The sequence below is a fragment of the Aquarana catesbeiana genome, linkage group LG01, assembly GCF_042186555.1.
Source record: "Aquarana catesbeiana isolate 2022-GZ linkage group LG01, ASM4218655v1, whole genome shotgun sequence".
Lineage (NCBI taxonomy): Eukaryota > Metazoa > Chordata > Amphibia > Anura > Ranidae > Aquarana > Aquarana catesbeiana.
In genome coordinates, this window is record NC_133324.1 from 964,999,161 (window position 1) to 965,026,910 (window position 27,750).

At 46.9% G+C, this 27,750-nt stretch overlaps 2 protein-coding genes and 1 long non-coding RNA gene across 3 annotated transcripts in view; 2 read left to right on the plus strand and 1 right to left on the minus strand.

Moving 5' to 3' along the window:
• Positions 1–16,939, plus strand: part of LOC141128793 (E3 ubiquitin/ISG15 ligase TRIM25-like) — a 59,646-nt gene extending 42,707 nt beyond the window's left edge. Inside the window, exon 3 of the mRNA XM_073616305.1 lies at positions 15,022–16,939. Coding sequence (XP_073472406.1) covers positions 15,022–16,622 — 1,601 coding nt within the window. The 3' untranslated portion in view covers positions 16,623–16,939. The remainder of the gene's footprint in view (positions 1–15,021) is intronic.
• LOC141122172 (E3 ubiquitin-protein ligase TRIM39-like) overlaps positions 1–27,750 on the minus strand; it is a 154,099-nt gene that overhangs the window by 88,132 nt on the left and 38,217 nt on the right. The window lies entirely within an intron of this gene.
• On the plus strand, positions 36–3,646 carry LOC141122161 (uncharacterized). The gene is made up of 4 exons (XR_012240621.1): positions 36–96; positions 2,642–2,823; positions 3,300–3,389; positions 3,513–3,646. It is a non-coding gene; the product is annotated as an uncharacterized lncRNA (long non-coding RNA).

The following is a 27,750-nucleotide window of genomic DNA, read 5'->3' on the forward strand; positions in this document are numbered from 1 at the left end:
GGAAAATGGCCGCCAGCCGGAGCCTCAGATAAACCTGGTTGGTGCTCTAGTGTTTAGAGAAGAGACAGGAGGACAAGGCATTGTGTGTGTGGAGAGGTGAGGAGGAAATGATGAATGATACAGATTATAGGTGATCAATAATGTGAGGGGAGGAAATAGATTTATATCTCATCACAGAGAAGTCACAGCAGACTCCAATCTTATCTTTAATCCTTCTAGAGAGCCAACATATACCATAGTGCTGTACACTGAGCCAATCACATCAGTCTCTGTACAGGGGAGCTTACACTCTAATGTCCCCTCCCCCACAGTCACATCAGTCTCTGTACAGAGGAGCTTACACTCTAATGTCCCCTCCCCCACAGTCACATCAGTCTCTGTACAGAGGAGCTTACACTCTAATGTCCCCTCCCCCCACAGTCACATCAGTCTCTGTACAGAGGAGCTTACACTCTAATGTCCCCTCCCCCCACATCAGTCTCTGTACAGAGGAGCTTACACTTTAATGTCCCCTCCCCCACAGTCACATCAGTCTCTATACAGAGGAGCTTACACTCTAATGTCCCCTCCCCCCACAGTCACATCAGTCTGTGTACAGAGGAGCTTACACTCTAATGTCCCCTCCCCCCACATCACATCAGTCTCTGTACAGAGGAGCTTACACTCTAATGTCCCCTCCCCCACAGTCACATCAGTCTCTGTACAGAGGAGCTTACACTCTAATGTCCCCTCCCCCCCACAGTCACATCAGTCTCTATACAGAGGAGCTTACACTCTAATGTCCCCTCCCCCACAGTCACATCAGTCTCTGTACAGAGGAGCTTACACTCTAATGTCCCCTCCCCCCACAGTCACATCAGTCTCTGTACAGAGGAGCTTACACTCTAATGTCCCCTCCCCCACAGTCACATCAGTCTCTGTACAGAGGAGCTTACACTCTAATGTCCCCTCCCCCCCACATCACATCAGTCTCTGTACAGAGGAGCTTACACTGTAATGTCCCCTCCCCCCACAGTCACATCAGTCTCTGTACAGAGGAGCTTACACTCTAATGTCCCCTCCCCCCACAGTCACATCAGTCTCTGTACAGAGGAGCTTACACTCTAATGTCCCCTCCCCCCACACAGTCACATCAGTCTCTGTACAGAGGAGCTTACACTCTAATGTCCCCTCCCCCACAGTCACATCAGTCTCTATACAGAGGAGCTTACACTCTAATGTCCCCTCCCCCCACAGTCACATCAGTCTCTGTACAGAGGAGCTTACACTCTAATGTCCCCTCCCCCACAGTCACATCAGTCTCTGTACAGAGGAGCTTACACTCTAATGTCCCCTCCCCCCACAGTCACATCAGTCTCTGTACAGAGGAGCTTACACTCTAATGTCCCCTCCCCCCACAGTCACATCAGTCTCTGTACAGAGGAGCTTACACTCTAATGTCCCCTCCCCCCACAGTCACATCAGTCTCTGTACAGAGGAGCTTACACTCTAATGTCCCCTCCCCCACAGTCACAGTCTCTGTACAGAGGAGCTTACACTCTAATGTCCCCCCCCCCCCCACAGTCACATCAGTCTGTACAGAGGAGCTTACACTCTAATGTCCCCTCCCCCCACAGTCACATCAGTCTCATTGGACATCATAACAAATATGATAATAAATACATAACAGTATGTGTAGAAAAAATAAGAGTGGCAGTAATTGCCACCCAATCCATTAGGGTGTTGGTAAACACAAACGGGACTTGGTCCCCATAGATGGCTCTAAAAACAAAAGGGGGCAGCATTAGCTACTAAGAGACCTTGTTGAGGGATAAGAACATAAATGAAATGGGGCTTCCTGTTGGTGAGTGGTAGGGGTGAGAATGGGAAGGGGAACAAGAAGGGGGGAGGGGGGTATGGGGGGGGGGGGGTTCAGAAATGTGCCATTACGAAGGTAAAGAGTGTGTTGTAAAATGATAAGGGTGATGCAGTGAAGAGTGTTTTTAGAGCCATCTATGGGGACCAAGTCCCGTTTGTGTTTACCAACACCCTAATGGATTGGGTGGCAATTACTGCCACTCTTATTTTTTCTACACATACTGTTATGTATTTATTATCATATTTGTTATGATGTCCAATGTTTTGTTTATTTTGATTGGCTATCCCTGGGTGTCCCGTGTGCGGTCCATGGCTGCCTGTGCCTTTCCTAGCGGCGGACATGTGTTTCTCCTGGCAGGAGATGACACCCTTATGTTCGTCTCCTGCTTGTTCTCGCCGAGCCCAGGGTTCCTTACCCACGGGCTCGCCTTGAACGCGCTTGCGCAGTAGCGCGGGTCGCGCACCTGCGCAGTGCGGAGAAACTGACCTGGTGACGTCAGACGCTTGCCGGCCGGCGGCGTCGTGGGCGTCTCCGGGTTGGGGAGCTCACTTAATGGGCCCTCGGGCCTGTGAGTGAGCATCTGAGCTCTCTCCATGATAGACTGCTGACGTGGGGCTGGGATGGAAAGGAGGCCTTCAACACCTCACTGGTGTACATCTATAGGTACGTTGTATGCTCTCTTACCTCGGATACTATCCTTTACCCGATGCTATCTATTATAGATACCTTCATATGGATTTTATCCTGTATCTCATGTTACATTTGATACTGTTTTATTGACAGACTCCCAGGCAACCCTGTGGTTATCTGCCCCTAGTGGTGGGCTTCCACACATTGTACCCTACACGATGCCCCAGTGTTTGGAAATGTTTGGCTCCCCTGCTCATTATGGGCCACCCGACCCCCGCGCCATTGCAAGTCTCCTCGTGGCTAGCACCTTTGTTACCCTCTGGTCAACCGTTGTGGTGAGCTACATTACACGCTTCAATTGTTTACTAGCCTAGTGCAACCCCCCTGTCTACTTCCTTTTTCCCCCCCTTCCCATATCCTTCCCTTCCCTGTGTATGGCCTGTTCCTCTTCACCCTGTCCCTTGCCCCCTTCTCTCCTTCTCCCTCCACCACCCCCTCCCCGGTGTTTCCTTTTGTTTCCCGTCCCCCCTCCCTTCCCCCTCCCCCCCTCCCCCTTTTCCTTCTCCTTGCTTCACTACACTTACCCTCCCTTCCCCTCTCCCCTTCCCGCCCCCCCTTTTCTTCCCCTTCCCCCCCCTTCCATTCCCCCCTCTCCCCCCTCCCCCCCCCCCCCAGTTCCCTCTCCCCTTTTCCCTTAGCCCTCTCTTTCCCTCCCCCCTTCCGTCCCTTCTATTTGTGTATGGCTAAATCCATCGTATCCCTTCATCAGCTATCTTTGTGGCCCCCTACTCATGCTATGCTTTTCATTTAGGGGGCTCTACATTATCCCCCTTGTCCGCCGCGGCCCGCGGGGGAGAGTTTTTTGGCGGCCCGGTGCCGCACACGATCACCCAATTATAGGGTAAGCCGAACTAGCTATTATGTTTTACTTTTTCCCTTTTCTACATGCTGCTTTTTATGATCACTACTTGTAGTGTACTGTATATCTTTTTGCTTGTATTGCATTATATTATTTGTCTTATAGATTGGTCCTCCTGAGGAAGCGATAATATCGCGAAACTAGTCGAGACCCAGACCAGTCAATACCTTGTAATTTACAGATATTCTTTGTTGAACCTTGAATCTCTGTTTTTTGCATTTTATTATATATACCATGTATTTTCTTTTGTAATAAATTTCTTTTATACATATTGTCTATCATCGTTTATCTGTACCGGTATAGTCCAGCCTATTTTAGGGTGCGAACATTATGGGGCCAACATCAGCCACTGTCCCCTATGTCCCACTCTCTTCTCTGTACAGAGGAGCTTACACTCTAATGTCCCCTCCCCACAGTCACATCAGTCTCTGTACTAGAGGAGCTTACACTCTAATGTCCCCTCCCCCCCACAGTCACATCAGTCTCTGTACAGAGGAGCTTACACTCTAATGTCCCCTCCCCCCACATCACATCAGTCTCTGTACAGAGGAGCTTACACTCTAATGTCCCCTCCCCCCCACAGTCACATCAGTCTCTGTACAGAGGAGCTTACACTCTAATGTCCCCTCCCCCCACAGTCACATCAGTCTCTGTACAGAGGAGCTTACACTCTAATGTCCCCTCCCCCCACAGTCACATCAGTCTCTGTACAGAGGAGCTTACACTCTAATGTCCCCTCCCCACAGTCACATCAGTCTCTGTACTAGAGGAGCTTACACTCTAATGTCCCCTCCCCCCACAGTCACATCAGTCTCTGTACAGAGGAGCTTACACTCTAATGTCCCCTCCCCCCACAGTCACATCAGTCTCTGTACAGAGGAGCTTACACTCTAATGTCCCCTCCCCCACAGTCACATCAGTCTCTGTACAGAGGAGCTTACACTCTAATGTCCCCTCCCCCCACAGTCACATCAGTCTCTGTACAGAGGAGCTTACACTCTAATGTCCCCTCCCCCCCCCACAGTCACATCAGTCTCTGTACAGAGGAGCTTACACTCTAATGTCCCCTCCCCCCACAGTCACATCAGTCTCTGTACAGAGGAGCTTACACTCTAATGTCCCCTCCCCCCCCCACAGTCACATCAGTCTCTGTACAGAGGAGCTTACACTCTAATGTCCCCTCCCCCCACATCACATCAGTCTCTGTACAGAGGAGCTTACACTCTAATGTCCCCTCCCCCCACAGTCACATCAGTCTCTGTACAGAGGAGCTTACACTCTAATGTCCCCTCCCCCCCACAGTCACATCAGTCTCTGTACAGAGGAGCTTACACTCTAATGTCCCCTCCCCCCCACAGTCACATCAGTCTCTGTACAGAGGAGCTTACACTCTAATGTCCCCTCCCCCCACAGTCACATCAGTCTCTGTACAGAGGAGCTTACACTCTAATGTCCCCTCCCCCCACAGTCACATCAGTCTCTGTACAGAGGAGCTTACACTCTAATGTCCCCTCCCCACAGTCACATCAGTCTCTGTACTAGAGGAGCTTACACTCTAATGTCCCCTCCCCCCCCACAGTCACATCAGTCTCTGTACAGAGGAGCTTACACTCTGATGTGACTGTGGGGGAGGGGACATTAGAGTGTAAGCTCCTCTGTACAGAGACTGATGTGACTGTGGGGGGAGGGGACATTAGAGTGTAAGCTCCTCTGTACAGAGACTGATGTGACTGTGGGGGAGGGGACATTAGTCTCTGTACAGAGGAGCTTACACTCTAATGTCCCCTCCCCCCACAGTCACATCAGTCTCTGTACAGAGGAGCTTACACTCTAATGTCCCCTCCCCCCCACAGTCACATCAGTCTCTGTACAGAGGAGCTTACACTCTAATGTCCCCTCCCCCACAGTCACATCAGTCTCTGTACAGAGGAGCTTACACTCTAATGTCCCCTCCCCCCACAGTCACATCAGTCTCTGTACAGAGGAGCTTACACTCTAATGTCCCCTCCCCCCACAGTCACATCAGTCTCTGTACAGAGGAGCTTACACTCTAATGTCCCCTCCCCCACTTTGCTGACTGGTGGGGGGGAGGGGGGTGTATCCCTGTCAGAAAACAGCACAGCGGGAAGATCCCTGTACTAACATTGCATAGTTAGTACAGCGAGCGCTTCAGTTTTTTTTGGGTTTTTTCTGGGTTCTCAGTGTTGATATGGGAATCCTCCCATTGGGGTTATTGTGTTCTGTACGGTGCGGAGCCTTCCCTGCTGACAGAACACAAAGATTAGAGTGGCCGGCTATATCACTAATTGTTCGGGAAAAACCTGACAGGCTGGTTTTACCAATAGATCGACTTTCGTATAACCAGGGGGTGCATGATGAGCACTAAGTGGACACTGACCATCTTTAGAGGACACGTCCCCCTCGGGCGCCTTTCCTATAACCCTACCCGGCCCCCCGCGAGTCCTCAGCTTTTTTATATTGTCTGAAGGTGATGGACCTCTTCTCCTTCCCGGAAGAAACAGCTCCACTACTTTATTATTTTACTTTTATTCTTACTTCCAACTCTTTAATCACTTCCCGCCCGCCATATAGCGATATGACATCAGTGAAGTGGTTGTGTTACCCTGACTGGACGTCATATGACGTGATCGGGATAACAAGCCGGCACGGTGTGTCAGTCTGACGCACCGCGTCTCCGATCTGGGTAAAATGCCTCTGATGGAGACTCTTTACCATGTGATCAGCTGTGTCCAATCACAGGTCATCGAGAGGGCTCTGACCAGAAGTAGCAAACCAAAAAAGGTATGCCACATCCCATAACAAAGAAAAAGAACAAAGGGTTCCCCTGAGGTGGGATTTTAAAGGCATTACCATAGAAAATACATAATAGGTAAAAAAGAATAAATTTTTATTACAAAATACAAACACATGACAAAAAATATACCATATAAAATAATTGAATCAGATACAAATGATACATACAGACAATTGCATCAAGGATAATATGTATGAGATACAAAATATCACAACACAAAAACAGACCAACGTATTGAATGAGGGAAGTCTCACTAAACCGACGCGTTTCGCAAAATCCTTCATCAAGGTTTGATAAGTGAGAATTATCATCTATTGAATATTACAAAAGTAGAAGACAAATGGTTAACATCACATACATATGTGAGAAGATATACCCCCCACATCCCGTGAGGGTCTGTGTGAGAATAAACTCTCTTACCCAATGCAAGTGTTGTAAAAACATTCAAGACATAGAATCAACTCTGCTGCGTGGCACTTTTCAGCAATTTTTGGGGACTGTACTCCGTATATCAATTACCTACAGTGTTTCACCTACCCACAATTGGATTTTCGCTACGTGCACATGGCCTGGGATGCCGCAGCAGAGTTGATTCTACGTCTTGAATGTTTTTACAACACTTGCATTGGGTAAGAGAGTTTATTCTCACACAGACCCTCACGGGATGTGGGGGGTATATCTTCTCACATATGTATGTGATGTTAACCATTTGTCTTCTACTTTTGTAATATTCAATAGATGATAATTCTCACTTATCAAACCTTGATGAAGGATTTTCCGAAACGCGTCGGTTTAGTGAGACTTCCCTCATTCAATACGTTGGTCTGTTTTTGTGTTGTGATATTTTGTATCTCATACATATTATCCTTGATGCAATTGTCTGTATGTATCATTTGTATCTGATTCAATTATTTTATATGGTATATTTTTTGTCATGTGTTTGTATTTTGTAATAAAAATTTATTCTTTTTTACCTATTATGTATTTTCTATGGTAATGCCTTTAAAATCCCACCTCAGGGGAACCCTTTGTTCTTAGCCCTCATGCACACAGGCTGTTAAAAAAACGTTATGAAAACGCCAGTATCTTTGCAGTGACTTTTTTTAACTTTTTTCAGCGTTTTTGAGCGTTTTTCAGCGTTAGAGCGTTTTTACAGCTGAAAAACGTCTTTCAGAACGCACTGGTCCTGGGTTTTTTTTACAGCTTAAAAACGCCTATGCCACTTGCAGCTCAAAAACGCCTAGGTGGGCATGAAGCCATAGACTAACATAGACAGGCCTTTTTAAGCTGCAAAAAAACTCAAAAAAGCAGCTGTAAAAACGTCCGTGTGCATGAGGACTTAATCACAGGTCATCGCTCACGTCTGACAGACACAAATAGAGGAGAGCTGATCAGTGGATCTCCTGACAGGGGGGTCTGTGCTGATTGATTATCCCCCCCCCCATGCCTTTTTATTGTCTGTAGAGAAGCAGTGTGTCTGTATTAGTGCAACCTTGGTAAAACCATAGGAACCGTACCAGGACTTGAAGCTGTGTTGTTGCTTTGATCACTGGATCCTGCATGGGGCATTTGCCTTGGCACTTGGCACAGGGTCCATTGCTATGTAACCCAGTCCCTTAAGACCCTTTCAGGGATATAGACACTGTGTCACCTGGACTATATACAGTTCAGCATTGTCGACAGGAGGGTCACCCTGTACCTTCTGACAGTTGCTGTGCACAACGGGGCTTTATTTAGAATCCGCTGACTTCATAGCATGAACTTTCCAAACTTGGCGCTAAAATTCAACGGCTCAGTCTCAGAAGATTGACCGATTATTCATGACATCACTGGTTTAATGCCATTTCCACCTAGAGCCCTTAAAAAGGGTACTCGGGTGCTTCCTCCCTTTCACCACATGGATTGGCTGCAGTTACTGTGTACCCCGACCAGACATACTTATCCTATCTCCAACACTCTACTCCAAGAGTACCCCACAAGCGAGTACCTTCACTTGTAGCTATGGCAGAGACCAAGCAAAAGGGAGCCAATTGTACCGAAGGACCACACAACACTCAAGATCGAAGTGATGACCCTTTCTAAGGAAGGGATCAGTTTTAACACCGGTCTCCTAAACCAATTGCAGCTCTATATCAGGTATGCAACAAGCAGTCTACATGACAGAATTCTCTGCCGCCATGTCACACTTCCTAGGACAGATTTACAGCCCTAATTCAGCCATCTTTATCCAGTGCTTAGAAACGGGCAGTCACTCCATCTCCTCCTCCATCTCCATCTTCTCCTCCTCCATCTCCATCTTCTCCTCCTCCATCTCCATCTTCTCCTCCTCCTCCATCTCCATCTTCTCCTCCATCTCCATTTTCTCCTCCATCTCCATCTTCTCCTCCTCCTCCTCCATCTCCATCTTCTCCTCCTCCATCTCCATCTTCTTCTCCTCCATCTCCATCTTCTTCTCCTCCATCTCCATCTTGTCCTCCTCCATCTCCATCTTGTCCTCCTCCATCTCCATCTTGTCCTCCTCCATCTCCATCTTGTCCTCCTCCATCTCCATCTTGTCCTCCTCCATCTCCATCTTGTCCTCCTCCATCTCCATCTTGTCCTCCTCCATCTCCATCTTGTCCTCCTCCATCTCCATCTTGTCCTCCCCCATCTCCATCTTGTCCTCCCCCATCTCCATCTTCTCCTCCATGTCCATCTTCTCCTCCTCCATGTCCATCTTCTCCTCCTCCATGTCCATCTTCTCCTCCTCCATGTCCATCTTCTCCTCCTCCATGTCCATCTTCTCCTCCTCCATGTCCATCTTCTCCTCCTCCATCTCCATCTTCTCCTCCTCCATCTCCATCTTCTCCTTCTCCTCCATCTCTATCTTCTCCTCCATCTCCATCTTCTCCTCCATCTCCATTTCCTCCATCTCCATCTTCTCCTCCTCCTCCATCTTCTCCTCCTCCATCTTCTCCTCCTCCATCTCCATCTTCTCCTCCATCTTCTTCTCCTCCTCCTCCTCCTCCATCTCTATCTTCTCCTCCTCCTCCTCCATCTCTATCTTCTCCTCCTCCTCCTCCTCCATCTCTATCTTCTCCTCCTCCTCCATCTCCATCTCCATCTTCTCCTCCTCCTCCATCTTCTCCTCCATCTCCATCTTCTCCTCCATCTCCATATTCTTCTCCTCCATCTCCATCTTCTCCTCCATCTCCATATTCTTCTCCTCCATCTCCATATTCTTCTCATCCATCTCCTCCTCCATCTCCTCCTCCATATCCATCTCCTCCTCCATATCCATCTCCTCCTCTATATCCATCTCCTCCTCCTTATCCATCTCCTCCTCCATATCCATCTCCTCCTCCATATCCATCTCCTCCTCCATATCCATCTCCTCCTCCATATCCATCTCCTCCTCCATATCCATCTCCTCCTCCATCTCCATCTCCTCCTACATCTCCTCCTCCATCTTCTCCTCCATCTCCATATTCTTCTCATCCATCTCCTCCTCCATCTCCATCTTCATCTTCTCCTCCATCTCCATCTCCATCTTCTCCTCCATCTCCATCTTCTCCTCCTCCATCTCCTCCTCCTCCATCTCCATATTCTTCTCATCCATCTCCTCCTCCTCCTCCTCCTCCATCTCCTCCTCCTCCTCCTCCTCCTCCATCTCCATCTCCTCCTCCTCCTCCATCTCCATCTTCTCCTCCATCTCCTCCTCCTCCTCCTCCTCCATCATTCCGGTATTAGAGGACGCTGAATCAGGGGAATGAAGAGGGTGTAGAGACCACGTTGAAGGAAGCTGCAGAAGATTTTCCTCCCCCACACTGTCACTATATTGATGAGGAAACTTCACACAACATGCTTGCTAACGTTGACAAACTCATTGTCTTTGTCTGCAAAAACCTCTGCATTGTACAGGTGGACTGTCCCCCAACTCATCACGCCCCTATGGGCACAAGGAGATCTACAAATTCTTACAAACATTCTCTGTCCATTAAGAACCCTTTCACACTGGGGCGGTGGTAGTGGTAAAGCGCTGCTAGTTTTAGCGGCGCTTTACTGCTGTTAAAGTGGCGATTTGGTGTTGCTATTCGGGCTGGAGCGGGGTGCTTTTTAACCCCTTAAAAGGGGTTAAAAGTGCTTGTGTAGTGCTGATGCTGAAGCGCTTTGTAGGCGCTTCAGCAGCGCTGCCCATGCATTCCAATGAGCAGGGCGGTGTATTCACCCCTCGCAAAACCGCCCCAAAGTTCCTGCTTGCAGGACTTTTTCTAACGTCCTGCAAGCGCACTACTCCAGTGTGAAAGCCCGATTGCTTTCACACTGGGACTGCAGATGAGGCATTTTTCAAGCACTTTACAGGCGCTATTTTTAGCGTAAAAGCGCCTGAAAATGTCCCAGTGTGAAAGGGGTCTAACAGAAGGAATGTGTAGTCTGATGATTGGGTTGCTCCTAGAATTATTGCCTACAAAAGGTGCTGCACACGTACGTCTTTTCAAGGAAGATATCTGTTTGTTAAAAGAGAAGTATGTGTTTTTTTGGGGTTTTTTGTTCTTTTTTCTGCATTTGTCCCCCGGCGCCTCTGCACTGAGAACCGAGCGATCAAACACCACCGATGGATCGGTTCTCACAGCTCCTCGAGCAGAGAGCTGCTGACTGTCAATCAGCAGCTTTCTGCTCTGCCCCCCCCCCCCCCCCCCCCCCGCTCCCTCACTAGAGCGCTGAGCTGTGGACAGGCAGGGAGCTGCCATCTCAGGCTCTCAGCGTGGCTGAGAGCCTGAGATGGGCATCAGTCCAGGCACCTGGCAGATCCACACTTTATTGCTCCTGTGCTTTTTTGAGCGATGGGCGTTTTGCTTCAGGCGACAGAACGCTGTGTGAACAGGGGCCATTGAAATGAATGGGATTTGTCTTGTTGGGCATTTTTAGAGCTGAGGCTTACAGCAGAAAAACACCCAAAAACGCCTAGTTGTAAATGGAGCCTAAAGGCTCTTGACTATTTCATCATAGAGGTCACAGGTGGGAAATTTTTACTTCCTTAGATGAATGTAGCAAAGCCCCCCTCCTCAGGAGCTCCCAGCTTCTCAAAACTTAAAGCACCTCAATGCTCAAATTAGGCTTCAACTTGAAAGCCTAAGTTCATTCCTGTCTATCAGCACAAGGCTTGGCCCACAAAGGCCATCAAGCCCTCTTCACCTTGAAGGGGCACTCTCACTCAGTGCAGTATGTATGTTGCAGTTGTCATCTCTCTGGGTCACAAACATCCCTGACCTGTGGGTTCAATTTTGTAAAAAAAGGTGCAAGATAGAGTTCAAGACTACCAACTCACCGCTTTTTTCTTTCAAATCAACCAAAACTTTCCAAGGGCAGTCAGATCTGCAAAAGGCACTGAGCCACCTCTTGTCCCAGGGAGACATTGTACCAGTGCCACCACAGGACAGGTTCAAAGGATTCTACTCTAACCTGTTCATGGTTCCAAAACTCCAATGAAGGCTATCTGTTCTATTCTAGACTTACAATCCCTCAACAAATTCCTCCCACGTTACAAAAATGTAGTTATGGAAGTTTGCAAAGTCTGTAATTGCTTTTCTGAAAAAAGGGGAGCACGTCACATCTGTGAATATCCACTATGCCGATCTGCATGTTTTCATTTACCCCCCTCATCAGCTATTTCTATACTTTGCCGTGGCAGAAGACCCTTCCAGTGTATGTGTATTACCTCTCATCCCGTCCTCTGTTCTCAGGGTGTTCACAAAGATCTTAGCACCCTTGCTTGCCCTTCTCAGAACTCTGATCATCCAGGTGGCAAGCTTTCCAGATGACTTTCTCCTGATGGACTCCTCCCCTTTGCAAATGTCCAAAAGACAATTCAGCTTCTTTGGGCCTTTTGGCAGGGAGATCAATTTAGAAATCTGCTCTCCAGCCTTCCGTGTGCCTAGAATACTTTGGTCGGATCCTGCATTTATCCCAGAAAAAGTTACTTCTTCCCGAAAAGTAAGTTCCTTCTCTAAGAACTCACACTCGATAACTGAGATCCAAAAGAAATCTCAGTGAGATTTGCCATATGAGTTCAGGGTCCAGTGGTGGTTTCTTTTTTTGAGGCAATACCTTTTGCCCAATTCCATCAATAACTCTCCAGCTAAATATTCTGTCAGCATTGGAAAAGCAGTCTTTTTTTACGGGATCTAGACATGCTCCTATTCTACCAAACAAGAAAGTTCTTGTCCTAGTAGTGGATCAGCTCTTCAGCTCTAAAGCCTGGTACACACCAATATTTATCTCTTCTTTTTTTTTTTTATTCAACCTAGCAGGTTAAAAGAAAAATACTGACGGCTCCCATTGTATTAACAATCTGGCATTAGAACACGACAGCTCAGCGGCGGAGATCGCTGTACTGACAGGGGGATGCCCCACCCCCTCGCCAGAACACTCCGGTCAGTGCTCTCAGCCATTGGGAGCCGAATTTCAGCCAGTTTTTATTGAATCGGCTGACATTCAGCCCCTTAACAGAGGGAAGATCTTTCCTTCTTTAGTATTGGAAGGGTCTTACAACAGACAACGTGTCTTTCAGGCTGGGAAAGAGTCTTTCAATCCTTGACTGTTCAGGGAACATGGCCAACGGAGGAGGCCAAACTCTCCATCAATATCTTATAGCTGTCAAACTATCTCTCCAGCACTGGAACCCCTGTTAAAGGCACGCACAATTTGGGTGCAGTCAGACATTATCACTACTGTGTCATATATCCGCCATCAAGGTGAGGCGAGGCACTCAGCTGCCTTGAAGGAAGCAAACCAGATTCTCTTGTGGACAGAAACTCACCGTCTGGTGATTTACTTGCTCTCTTCCTCAAACTCAGATATAATGGATTCCTGAGCATCCTCGCGCACCAACCCTATAACATTAAAAAAAAAAAAAAAAAAAAGTTTTGCGCTTATGTATAATAATGAAAAAACGTCTAAAAATAAATATATTAACCACTTGCTGACCAGCCGCCGCAGTTGTACTGCGGCAGAATGGCATGGCTGGGCGAAATGACGTTGTGTCGCTTCGCCCTGTGGCCACTAGGGGCACGCCCGCTGCTCACCTCCGGAGCCAATGCGAGTGCCCACCACAGTTTCCGGTTCTCTGAAGGGAGAAGTGACAGTCTGTTCATACAGAGTATGAACAGCGATCTATCTCTTCCCCTACACAGTCCCCTCCCCCCCCTTCAGTTAGAATCACCTCCCAGGGAGCACATTTAACCCCTTGATTGCCCCCCCCAGTGTTAACTCCTTCCCTGCCAGTGACATTTTTACAGTAATCAATGCATTTTTATAGCACCGATCGCTGTATAAATGCCAGTGGTCCCAAAAATTGTCCGATGTGTGCGCCATAATGTCGCAGTCCCGATTAAAATCGCAGATCGTCGCCATTAGAGTGAAAAAAAAAATAATAATAAAAATGCCATAAAACTATTATCTTTTTATATCCCTTTCTTGTTGTATGCAGTTCAACTACCTTTTCCCGCAGATCATTTGACAATGCATTTGCTTTCCCCATGGCTCAGAATTAAGAAACCTCAGTGCAGCACTGGATGAAAGATGCAAGGGTCTGTCAAGAGTCCAGAAATTGACCTTTTATACACACACACTAATTTACAACCAAACAGATCACAGGTGAGGATGGTTACCTTTAATAGCCATTCAAAACCCTGTGTGTCAACTTGTGTACATGTTATCAGGCCAAAATCACCAGGGTATGTAAACTTTTGATCAGGGTCATTTGGGTAGTTTCTGTTACATTATGATGTAAAAAGAGTAAACACAGTTGATTGATAATAAATGGCTTCATCCAAACACTAACCATGAGTGAAAGAAAAGTTTTTGTGTTCTCATTCATATTCTCTTAAAAATGGCCACGAAATCGTAAATTCTGCCAGGGTATGTAAACTTATGAGCACAACTGTATATCTTTTGTGGCCCTGAATGAATCTCCGAGTGTCGGGGACACAAAAGATATCCTGTTTACGTGGCGGCCTCTGTAATAGGAAGTCCCGTCTCCTGGGATGCCATTGGATGACTGTTCTGTCTATCATAGGAGGCTGGTCTTTGTATTAAAGAGGCTGCAGAGTAAACAGGAGATTCTCTTGTATGTAACCTGGTTGCGCTTGCCCCGCCCCCCTCCCTGTCCCCTCAGAGGCTGCAGATGGGCATCGATCGGGCTGCACTGATGGCAACGGCGGGGCTGCCGACGTGGCAACGGCGGGGCTGCCGACGTGGCAACGGCGAGTCTGCATTCATGGATACTGACCCTTATTTTGCTTCACAGTTATTTATTTCAAATTTAATTTTTTTCCTGAAACTTCCCTCTTAAAGTGAAGGTGTGTGTTATACACCGATAAATATGGTGTATCCAAACACACTTAGACAGAATTTTAATGGTTCAAAGAATGTCAGGCAAAATGGTCGGCCCTCACGCATGTTCACTTAACCAAATCAGATCCTCTTTGAAAAAGGTTTGGACACCCCTGCTATATGAGAAGACAACCTCTCTCCTGTCAGAGTACTGGGAGTGTAGTGACTGACGTACGTTCGGTGTTTAAAAAAACAACAATCTCTGTTGTAAATAACAGAGATTAGTCCAAAAGGTTGCTCCTTGAGGGTAGGGACTGATGTCTATATACAAAGTATATGTAAAGCGCTGCGTAAATTGACGGCGCTATGTAAGTACGTGGAATAATAATAATAGTAAAGTATCACCATTTACAAAGTAGCTGAATTCCTGTAGCTCATCTTTAATACGTAGAGAATTTCACTTTCTTTTCTCTCTTCTGCTTTCAGTGATGGCTTCTGCTGATCTGAGGAAGGAGCTGGAATGTTCCATCTGTCTGAACATTTATACAGATCCTGTAACCCTGAAATGTGGACACAACTTCTGCCGGGACTGTATTGGTCGTGTGTTGGATACACAGGAGGGGTCTGGAAGTTATTCCTGTCCTGAATGCAGAGAAGAGTTCCAGGATCGTTCTGCACTGCGGAGGAACATAACACTGCATAACATAGTGGAGACTTTCCTGTCTTCTACGCCAGATCAGGAGAAGTCCGGGGTCTTCTGTACTCAATGTATTCATACTGCTGTACCTGCTGTGATATCCTGTCTGATGTGTGAAGCTTCTCTGTGTGACAATCACCTGAGAGTCCACAGCAAGTCACCAGAACACGTCTTATGTGACCTCACCACTTCTATGGAGAACAGGAAATGTTCCGTCCATAAGAAGATCCTGGAGTATTACTGCACTGAGGACTTCACCTGTATCTGTGTGTCCTGCAGTTTGGCAGGAGAACATCGGGGACACCAGGTGGAGACTCTGGATGAGGCCTCTGAGATGAAGAAGAAGAAACTAAGAAATGTTCTGCAGAAACTGATGACAGAGAGAGAGGAGACGGAGAAAAGAGTGCAGAGTCTGCAGGAACACAGGAGGAAAGTGCAAGGAAAAGAAGATGATGAAACAGAGAGAGTCACTGCCCTGTTCAGAGACCTCAGGAGACGCCTGGAAGACCTGGAGAAGAGAGTCCTGAGGGAGATCTCTGGGCAGGCAGAGCGGGTCTCTCTACCACTGTCTGATATGATCCAACAGCTGGAAATAAAGAAGGAGGAGCTGTCCAAAAAGATGGTGGACATTGAGGAGCTGTGTAACATGACGGATCCACTGACTGTCCTACAGGAATCAAACAAAGGTGACTTGTATTATACTAAGGATGGAGATGATGAGGACAGAGAGAGACATGATAAACTCCTCCATGATGGAGGGGATCTGGATGTGGCGTGGATCTCACTCACATTACACACAGGTTTATCTGATATATTACAGCCAACATCGGGGGTGTCAGAGGTTACAGACATATTACTGGATGTGAGGACAGCTGGTAATCATCTACATATATCAGATGACAGGAAAACGGCATCCTGGTCATCACATCAGAATCGCCCAGAAACACCAGAGAGATTTGAGTATCCTCAGGTGATGAGCAGTCAGAGGTTCTCAGGGAGACATTACTGGGAAGTGGATGTCGGGGGGTCAGATATGTGGAGAATCGGGATGTGTTACCCCAGTATAGACAGAAGAGGAGAGCAGTCACGGATTGGATATAATAAGAAGTCCTGGGGTTTGGGGAGGTGGGGGGATAATTGGTACTCAGTGAGACATGACAGGAAGGAGATCCAATTACTCGGCAATGTCTCCAGTAACAGAGTCAGTATGGATCTGGATTATGAGGCCGGGCGGATCTCCTTTTATGAATTGTGTGACCCGATCCGACACCTCCACACCTTCACCACCACCTTCACTGAGCCCCTCCAGGTTGGGTTACGTGTAGGGAAAGGTTGTATAAAGATAACTGGGGGGAAATCAAACGTGAGAAATCTGCCTAGAGACTGGTGACATCACAGGGTGGAGAATCTGATTGGTGCAATACTCAGCCAATAGGAGGAAGCGGTGAACAAGAACCCTCCCGATCTTAAAACAGCATTTCCCGATTCTATGTAACAAGTGCAGAAAGTTCTCTGATCACTTCTGACAGCTGACAAAAAAAATCCAGGCAGCCTGCCAAGTTTATCTCAACATCTAATAAAGAGAAACATTGTAAACATTTAGCAAGGGAAAACTTACCCAAGCTCTACCGCTGTATGATGCAGTTAGTGTGAAGAGTGGTCGGTGCTCTGGCTAATTGAGTTCACAGTGAATCCATAACAAATACAAGCCGGCAACATGACAGCTGCTCCATAGAATTTTTTGTATTGTAGCATTATAGCAGTAACATCATCCAAAATGTTGACGCGTTTCGGCCTAAGCCTTCATCAAAAGCTTTTGATGAAGGCTTAGGCCGAAACGCGTCAGTATTTTGGATGATGTTACTGCTATAATGCTACAATACAAAAAATTCTATGGAGAAGCTGTCAAGTTGCCGGCTTGTATTTGTTATGGATTCACTGCAAACATTTAGTTCTTGCATCAAAGGAATGAACTTCGGTCTGTAAATGAAGTCAGTTTAACCACTTAAAGACTAAACCCTTTTTCTGATATTAAAATCAGTATTTTTTTTTTTTTATAGAAAATTACTTGGAACCCCAAAACATTTTATATATAAATATATATTTTTAGCATAGATCCTAGAGAATAAAATGGCGGTTGTAGCAATATTTTATGTCACACTGTATTTGCGCAGTGGTCTTTTAGGCTTCACTCACTCAATCTGATTGGATGCCGGGGCTGCTTGACTATATAAGGACCACCTTCTTACATTTTTGAATGAAAGGACGTCAGGAGGGTGTGTGACACCAGGGACACCCATGAAATGAACTGTTTATTTAATAAAAAAATGTATAACTGTATTGATAAAATGTAATCCATGTATGGGCAAGTTAACCACTTCAGACCCGGAAGGTTTTACCCCCTTAATGACCAGGCCGTTTTTAGCGATACGGCTCTGCATCGCTTTAACTGACAAATGCGCGGGCGTGCGGCGCTGTACACAAAGTAAATTTGCGTCCTTTTTTCCCCACAAATAGAGCTTTCTTTTGGTGGTATTTGATCACCTCTGCAGTTTTTTTTTTTTTTTTTTTTGCGCTATAAACAAAAAAAGTGACAATTTTGAAAAGAACACAATATTTTTTACTATTTGCTATAATAAATATCCCCCAAAAAAATGTAAAAAAAACTAATTTCTTCATCAGTTTAGGCCGATATTTATTCTACATATTTTTGGTAAAAAAAAAAATTGTGATATTATAATCGCGTAATATAAGCATATATTGATTGGTTTGTGCAAAAGTTATAGCGTCTACAAAATAGGGGATAGATTTATGGCATTTTTTTTTTTTTTTTTTTTTTTACGGGTAATGGTGGTGATCTGCGATTTTTAGTGGGAATGCGACATTGCGGCAGACAGATCCGACACTTTTGACACTTTTTTTTTTGGGACCGGTGATATCTACACAGCGATCAAAGCTATAAAAATGCACCTATTACTGTGTAAATGTCACTGGCAGGGAAGGGGTTAACACTAGGGGGGCAATCAAGGGGTTAACTGTGTTCCCTCAGTGTGTGTTCTAATTGTGAGGGGATTGGACTGACTAGGGGAGGAGACAGATCATTGTTCCTACTTTTTTTTTTTAACATAAAGTTTATTCAAGTTTTCAGACAGACAGAGTATAAATCACATTACAGTATCAGTTAGCATATTCGCTAAACAGTGGAACAATCTGTTGTGCAAACACATCGTTATAGCAAGTATAGCTATTATTGCAACAGTAATTGACAGCTTGACATTTACCGTATTACTCAAGTGGCATCTAAGAGCTCGAGAGCGAGGGAGAGGGAAGGGGGGGGGCCCAGGGAAGGAGTAAAGGGTAAATAAGAGTAGGGAGTGGAAATGGGGGTGGGGAGAGGGAGATGGGCGGGGGGGGGGGCTGGGGGAGAGGGCGGGTCTCTCCAAGTCCAGCGTATCACTTGATTACTATATTTAAATTGGGGTTTTAAAGTGATCGCACAAGGGAGTAGTGCTGAGGAAGAGATGGAGTGGTGATGGAAAAGCTGGTCGTTGTTATTCTAGGGACAGATGTTTCGCCTCAACCCAACAGGCCCAAATCTTATCGAATTTGCGTGGGCAATTTCTTCCTAGATACGTTAATTTGTAGAGGGGCAGAGCAGTGTTTACCAGGGACAACCAGATCTGTTTAGTGGGGGGTTGTGCCTGATTCCATTGTAAAAGAATAGCTTTCCTCGCGTAGAAGGATGTATAAAACACAAATAGTTTCTTCCTCTGGGGGGCTTCAAGGAAGTCGCAAATACCTAAGAGAAGCGGGATGGGGCTAAATGGGACCTTGAGCTCACCTATAGAATTAATCTCAGACAGGACTTCCCTCCAATATCCCTCCACCACAGGACAGGACCAAATCACATGAATGAAGTCTGCACCATCTGTACCACATCTAGGACATATTACCGATCTACCCGGGTATATTCTTGCTAGGCGTGCAGGGGAATAGTAGGCCCGATGGAGAAATTTTAACTGGGTATATCTGTATCTAGCTGAGATCATTAGGGGTAAATATTGCTGAATCCCCTCCTCCCAGTCCTCGTCCGTCAATTCAGGGATATCATTGTGCCATGTTGTGTACAGTCGTGAGACTTTAGAGGTATCCAGGACTACCAGCTTATTATAAATTTTAGAGAGTGTGCCCCCGTCTAGATATTGCAACATGTTTTCTATATCAGATAGCTGTAGATCCATCCCCATAGGGAATTGGGACCGGAATGCGTGGCGTAACTGCAGGTACCGGAAGAACATGTGGTTCGGTAGATCCCTACTGTGTTTTAGGTCATCAAAAGTAAGTAGCTGCCTTTCGGAAACAATGTCACTCAGATTTGTGATTCCATACCTGACCCACACGCTCGGGTCCGGCACAGAAGCAAAGTGGGACAAGCGGGGGTTACCCCACAGTGGGGTCAGGAGGGACCACATATTCGGTTTCCCCATCTTTGAGGCCACAGTATCCCACACTTTAATTGTCGTCCTCATGGGCGTAGTCACCCGGGGGTTAGATTTAGGTCCTTTGTGTATTAGGACATTGAGCTCCTCATGCGAGCCCAGCAGTGCCGCCTCCAATTTAGACGCGGGGTTCATCGGTGGTCTGGACAACCACCACTGAACAGTGACCAGGACTGCTGCCCAATAGTATTTTACGAAACACGGTAGGGCCAAACCCCCCAAGGTGACTGGTAATTGCAACGTTGATTTAGCTATCTTGGCATTGCTCCCTTCCATACAAAGGAAGTAATTATGCTATCTAGTTTGTTAAAGAAAGAGACTGGAATGGGTGTAGGAGTATGCCTAAAAAGGTAAGTGAACCTGGGCAGGACGGTCATCTTAACCAAATTCACCGTACCCACAGGTGTGAGCGGGAGGTTCTTCCAAACTGCACATCTATGGGATAGTTGGGACACCACCGGGGTCAAATTCAGAGGAATAAACTGCTTTAGGTCCCTGTGTATCTCCACCCCCAAGTATCTAAACTGAGAGACCCTTTGAAGCTGTTCGTCTGGGGGGTGGGGGGGATCGGTGCCAGAATGGAGTTGGGAATAGTATAGATTTACCCCAATTTATGCGGACCCCTGAATACCTCCCAAATTCGTTGATCACCGAGAGCGCAGTCCGCAGGGAGATGCCATCATCCTTGAGATATAAAAGAGTGTCGTCGGCATATAGTGATATTTTTTCATGGAGGGAGCCTATAGGAATACCCTGTATCCCAGGGTCGGAGCGAAGGAGGATTGCCATGGGTTCTATAGCAAGTGCAAAAAGCCCCGGGGACAGGGGGCACCCCTGTCTTGTACCCCTACTCAGAGAAAAGGGTGCAGACAGGACAGTACCCGTACGGACCCTTGCCGTCGGATCCCCATACACGGCCCTGACCCAGGAGACAAACACTGGACCAAATCCGAACCTACGGAGGACCTCCCACAGATACAGCCACTCGACCGAGTCGAAAGCTTTCTCTGCATCAAGGGAGGCCACTACCGCAGGGCAGCCGTCTCCAACCCCCGAGGCCAAGACCGAGTACAGTCTACGGAGATTGATGTCCGTACCTTTGTCAGGCATAAAGCCCGACTGGTCCTCCATGGACCAAGGTGAGAATCACCTCATTTAGGCGTCTGGCAAGGATTTTTGTTAGTATTTTAGCGTCTGAGTTAAGGAGGGATATTGGTCGATAGGAGGAGCAGAGCTGAGGGTCTTTACCCGCCTTGGGAATCACTATTATAATCGCTTGGGCCATGGAGGAGGGAAGGGCCCCCTCCTGCAATGTTTTGGTGATCATGTGGTGTAGCCTGGGTGCCACTGTCTCTATATTTTGTTTATAAAATTCTGATGGGAATCCATCCAACCCTGGGGTTTTACCTGTCTGCATTGAGGCTAGTGCACTCTGTACCTCCTCCAGGGTGATCGGTGCCTCCAAACTTTCTCGCGCTGAAGAGGAAAGGGCCGGGAACGACACTCTATTTAGGAACTCAGATAGTTCTTCCATAGTGTAGCTCACCCTGGAGGAGTACAGCTCAGAGTAGTAATTCACAAAACTGGCATTGATTTCCCCCGGGGCAGCCACCAAAGTCCCGTCCTCCTTCCTAAGTCGCGCTATAGCGGAAACTGAGGACTGCTCCTTAGAAATCCAGGCCAGCAGTCTTCCCGTTTTGTCCCCCTGTTCAAAAATTTTTTGGGTTTGGACTAGTTGGCGTTTGTTTACCTTGGCCACCCTGAGTAACAGTACCTCCCTATATGCCACCTTCATGTCCTGGCCTGTGATGGGATTAGCGGTCTGAACATATCGAGCCTCAAGGGCCTGGGCTTTTGCCTCTGCCTGTTCCAGTGTGATCAGATCGTTTTTGCGTTCAGAGGCAATTGAGGAGATATAGCAACCTCTAATATAGGCCTTGAATGCCTCCCACTCGTTCCCCGGTGAGGTGGTGCCTGCATTAAGAGACCAGAATTGTTTTATTAGACCGTTTATTTCAGACTCAATAGTGGGGTGTGTTATCCAGAATTTTGATAGGCGCCAAATTCTATCTGCTGCGGGTGTTGTAGTTTGAATGCAGCAAAGTAAGGGTGAGTGGTCTGATACACCGCGCGGGAGCATGGTGATATCCTGTATTTTGGGGAGCATACTGACGCTTGCGTACAGGAGGTCGATACGGGATAGCGAGTTATATGATGAGGAGTGGCAGGAATACATGCGGTCTGAGGGGTGCTTCCAGCGCCAGACATCCATCAACCCGAACACCTGCGCCCATCTAGAGAGGGCAGACTCTGTTTGAGAGTCTGATGAAGACTTATCCAAAGAGGGGTCGGGTGGGATATTAAAATCACCTACTAGGATTATATTATCTGTGGGAAATTGTGCCAATTGCGAAGCAATAGAGTGGAGGAGGGACATATTAGCTGGGGGTGGCAAGTATACCCCCGCAATCACAAGTTCAATCATGTCAACCAGCACATGGAGCAGCACATATCGTCCCTCCGGGTCCAGTTTTACCCCAAGGATCTCACAACCCAGGGCTTTGTGTATCAAGATGCTAACCCCACGAGAGTAGCTCGAGTGGGAGGCATGGTAGTGATGCCGTACCCAGGGGCGCTTAAGACTCATAATTTTGCTTCCCACTAAATGGGTTTCTTGAAATATGCAGATTTGGGGATTGTATTTTTTTATGTATTCAAAGACCAGGGAGCGTTTAATTTTATTGTTGAGACCCCTGACATTCCACGATAAAATTTTCAATGGAGCCATACTATAGAGAAAAAAAAGGGGGGGGGGGAATAAGTAACCGGAGATCTGTGTAGCCAGGACCCGAAGAGACTGACATGCCCCGCGAGCCTAGAATCATGGAGGGCCTGCCGACCCCTAGTAGCCAGGATAGTGTCATGGAGCACCACAGGTTATGCTTACTTAACAATATTACACTCTGTCCGATCAAGTATGAGCAAACTAAACAAAAACATAAAAAAGGAAAAGAAAAAGAAAAATTTGTAAAACTAAACCAAAAACATAAAGCCCCACCCACCCCACCCCACACCCTGATAAACATATCTCAGGGTGCCTGTGTACCCGAACCTATCCCAACAAACACTTATAGAACTATAGTGTAGGAAAGAATCCTGTGGGGGAAGTGCGCAAGAAGGAACACACCCAGGACTTCTTCCCAAAAAGCGGAAGCAGGACGCTCCGCCAATCGTTATGTCTGGAGGCAGCCTGTGATACTAAACCATGTATATAGGAACATATCTCAGTAGAATAGTAATTCACCTAGATAGGAACAAATCTATCTAAAACACTTATTATTTAACACTTAGAACAAGCTAAGGGCACATACTTAGTTACTAGTTAACCCTGTGATGACAGAGTAAGTTTTGCAAAGGTAACTGAAACTCAAAATATAAATAGAAGATGAGTTCTTCCCTCTTTTTATCAATGTACACCCCCACTCCAAGTCCCCTGGAGAACCACAATAAGTGACAGTCAATCCCGACATAGCCATAAGTCCCAACTCTTGATCATAAAAGCAGGTATAGTTACATGTGGGTTTCGCAGCTGTAGAATCAAAGGTCCGAAATCAATCCATCAACCCCGCGGCCGAACATCATAGGGAGAGGAGCTTTTGAAAGAAAGTCCCTCTGGGAGACACAGGAGGATCTTCGGCTCCAGTTTACAGGGGCGACAGGGCACAGGAGGCGCACAGCAGATCCGGCCATGGCTGCCCTCCCACTCCCGCTCCAGTGAGTATCTGGGAAACCGTTCAGGACACGGGGGAAAGTGCATCGTACCTGCACACCACAATGTCTCCTTGCCTCTCTGCATGTGTCGTGACAGCACGCTCCCTCCACCGAGCCCCGGGAGGGGGGGAGGAGGGGAGGGGGGGAAAGCACTCCTTGCGCTGCAGAGTCTCACCCAACGGGGAAGGGTTACGGCCTCAGAAGAACATTAAGACCGGTGGCTAATGTATGGGCAAAACAAGTTGTGACCGGGGACTCAAAGTGAAGGGGGATGTAGGGCAGAGAACGGGATTAGCGAGCCCCCGGGAGGGACTCCAGCCAGCGGGTTGCCTCTTCAGGGGATGTAAAGAACTTAACAACAAAACAGGTGTAGCGCTAGAGGATGAAATGTCCAATGTGTAAAGACGTATTGGGTTAATACTCCCAAAAAGGAACCAAAAAGTGCATTTATGTATATTGTATGAGAAGTCCTTCAAGAAAATGGATACTTCAAGAAGACATCTATGTTGAAAAATAAAATAAACACAGCACCACCTGAAGATGGAGAGGCTTACCGGATGGGATGGACCCAAAAGGCATACGCTGAATTAGGTCAGGTAGGCTTAGGTGGTGAGTGGTTCAGAGCAATCTGGAAAGATGATGCTGATGGATGGACCGGCTTGATGCTATATCCCTTTGATTGGTGCGTGCCAAGACCAAGGGGGGACAGATGTAAAGAACTTAGACGACTCACCATCCACCACCTTCAGCTTGGCCGGGAAAAGCATAATGTATTTCAGTCCCTTAACTCTCAGCTGGGCTTTGACCTGGTCGAACGTGCGCCCCTCTGCCTCTGCGTTTCCATAGAATAGTCCGGGAACATCATGATTTTAACGTTTTCATATCGCAGCTCCTCCAATTTACGTGCCTCACGGAGCACCAGATCTCGGTCTCTGAAGTTCAGTAACCTGAAAATAAAGGTCCGGGGGGGAGCTCCCGGTGGACCCCTCACGGATGGCATCCTATGCGCCCTCTCCACCGCAAAGTAGGGGGAGAAAGGGGCTTGTGGCAGCAGTTCACGCAGGAGCTTCTCCGTGTATGCAGCTGGGTCACGGCCCTCGGCGCTCTCAGGAAGGCCCACCATACGGAGGTTGTTCCTCCGGTTCCTGTTCTCCTGATCCTCCGCACGTGTCTCCACAGCTTTCATTTTTAGTTGTAAAGTGCGGAGGGAGGCACCATGCTCCCGGAGTATGTCCTCTGTGTCCCCGATCCTTCTCTCGGACTCAGAGAGCCTGTCTCGGAACTTGTCCATGTCTCTCCTCACCAGGCCCATCTCCATCTGTATCTGTTCAATTTTCGCCGTTAACGTTGTCTGGCAGCCCGTAATAGCTTGCATTAGAGCACTAAACTGCTCAGTTCCCAGGGCGGACGGGTCTGCCTGGTCTGTTTGAGACGCCATGTTGCTCTTGGCGAGAGCACGTGCAGCCCGGTACAGCGGCGGGGAATTATAGGTAGTATCCCGCTTGCGATTCGAACCTGAATTGCCTTTTCTCATACCCAGGGTCAGCCTGTGCCTCACAGTCAGGATGGAAAGCGAGATTCCTATGTTAAAAACGGATATTTCAGCCTCTCAGATACGGAGCTCCTGACAAACACGTCCTCTCAGGTCTCCATCTTAGCCACGCCCCCATCGTTGTTCCTACTTAGTAGGAGCAAATGATCTGTCTCCTCTCCTCTGACAGAACAGGGATTTATGTGTTTACACACACAAATTCCCGTTCTGGCTCTCGTGAAAGCGGGTGGCCGGCGGCGATTACGTCCGCCGGCCACGCACCTCGGGTCCCCCCCGTCTTGCAGCGCTCGCAAGCTATGGCTCTTAAAGGAGCCGCCGTACATATACGGTGATTCGCGCACGAGAGCCAACCTGCCTCTGTATACGTATGTGAGCCAGTCGGGATGTGGCTAATTTTATAGAGGATGATTTTTGTATAATTAAAGTAGAAATTAACTTGCATCTTTTTTCTAAAATTCAGGATCCCTCCCCTCCTCCACCATCTTCTCCCCCGGGGTGCCGATCTTCTGTCCTCCCCGTTGTCTGTCCTGGGATGATGTAACTCTCTGCCGCATATACCGGGGTTTCTCATCCCGGCACACAGGGACCTGTGATGGTGGTGTTAGCTGAGACGCGCATGCGCAGCTCATATTACATGTCACAGAAGACTGGGAGCAAGCCGGTAGGTGGATTTTATCATAGAATAGTCATTGCGTGTCTCTTCTGTGATAATACCCGGCCTGCTCACCCTCTTCTCTATATAACCCCTCAGTTCTACTTTAAAGTGGCTGTAAACCTCGGTGCTCTGGATTGAGACAAGTACACGCATTTTCCGAACCGATTTTGGGGCCCCCTATCTCGGGGCCACTTAGTGCTAGGAACTTCATCTTTGGATATGTTGTGAAACCAGTTCCACTGGGTTTGCACACCAAATTCGGGGTTCCTAGCACCAAGTGGCCCTGAGATACGGGGCCCCAAAATCGGTTCAGAAAATGAAATATTTTGCTGCAGAAAAGTGCTTGACTCAAGTATAAGTCGAGGGGGGCACTTTCAGCACAAAAAAATGTGCTGAAAAATTCGACTTATACTCGAGTATATACGGTATACTACAAACCCAGTGGAACTGGTACCATAACATATCCAAAGCTGGGATTCCTAGCACCAAGTGGCCCTGAGATACGGGGCCCCAAAACCGGTTCAGAAAATGTCATTCTCTGCTGCAGAAAAGTGCTTGACATTTTCTGAACTGATTTTTGGGGCCCTGTATCTCGGGGCCACTTGGTGCTAGAAACCCCAGCTTTGGAAATTTTTTGGTTCCACTGGGTTTGCACACCAAATTTGGGGTTCCTAGCACTAAGTGGCCCCGAGATACGGGGCCCCATATTCGGTCAACTGTGTCCATCTGCAGCAATGTCATTTCGGGACCCTTTGGGTTCAGAGACCCCAAATTTTGGCTGCAGCTAGGGGGCATCTAGGAACCCTTAACTACCGAGTTTGAAGTTCAGGGGACCTATGGCTGCAAATGGGCACAGTGAGGCATGCAAATGGGCACAGTGATGCTGCAAATGGGCATTGTTGACCCTCTTTTCCAATTACAGTAGCTGTGCATTTCTCACCCTCGTCTTATACTCGGGTCAATAAGTTTTTCCCATTTTTTTTGTAGTAAATTAGGGCTTCGACTTATACTCGGAACGACTTATACTCGAGTATATACGGTATAATGATTTCATTTTATAGATAGATAGATAGCACTAATAATGTTTTCATTACATGCTTATATTCTTTCGAGTCCTGATTAGAATTAGCCTGCCTATGTTACGCCCCTTGTTACCATGAATGTACAATTGTAATATTAATGTGATATCTACGTAATCATGTGTATAAAAACCTTCAATTGCGTCATAATAAAGCAGAACAGTAATTTGGAAAGATGCTGAGCGTATCTTTTGTGTCTGTTCCCTACTGCAGTAGTTATTATTAATTTGGAACCACTAATCAATATGAGGATAGGAGTTGCCTATCTATAAATTTCTATGTCAGGACCGAGCCTCATTTTGACACTTTTTTTTTTTTTTTCTTTTGTTTTTTTTTTCAAGGTAAAATCATTTTTTTGGGGTTTGTTTTACTAGAAATTTTTACTTAGAACCCCCAAACATTATACATATATATATTTGTTTTAATACCCTAGAGAATTAAATGGCGTCAGGATACAGAATAAGGTAATACTGCGTATTACCAGGGAGGCGGACTTTTAAGGCTAAGAAACAGTGGAGAAAATATAGCAGTATAAAAAATATAAATTTATTGAAAATTGGAAATATCTAAAAAGTAAGAATGGCAGTTGTAACATACATGCATCTATGATTATTGTGCAGTGAGCCCTTGTATGTCTACACGTTTCACCGTTAGGCTTCCTCAGGAGGAAATAGAAGGAAATATGTCTCTATCTTGTATTGAAATGCATAATCATGCAAGTCACGGTAGGGTAAGAAAGTTCAATCAGAAGTTAGAAAGTATATTAGATATAGCTAGATATCTCGGCAGGGGCATGTAAACAGTGTTCCTGATTATGGGAGCGGCCATAAGGAGGAAGAGGACCAACACCGGATGTACCAATTAAATCCTGGGTCTAATATCATCATTGCTGATGGCTCCATACAATCCACAAGCCCATCGCTGTATATTCGGGATACAAATAATCCAGCGTGCTCCTGGGA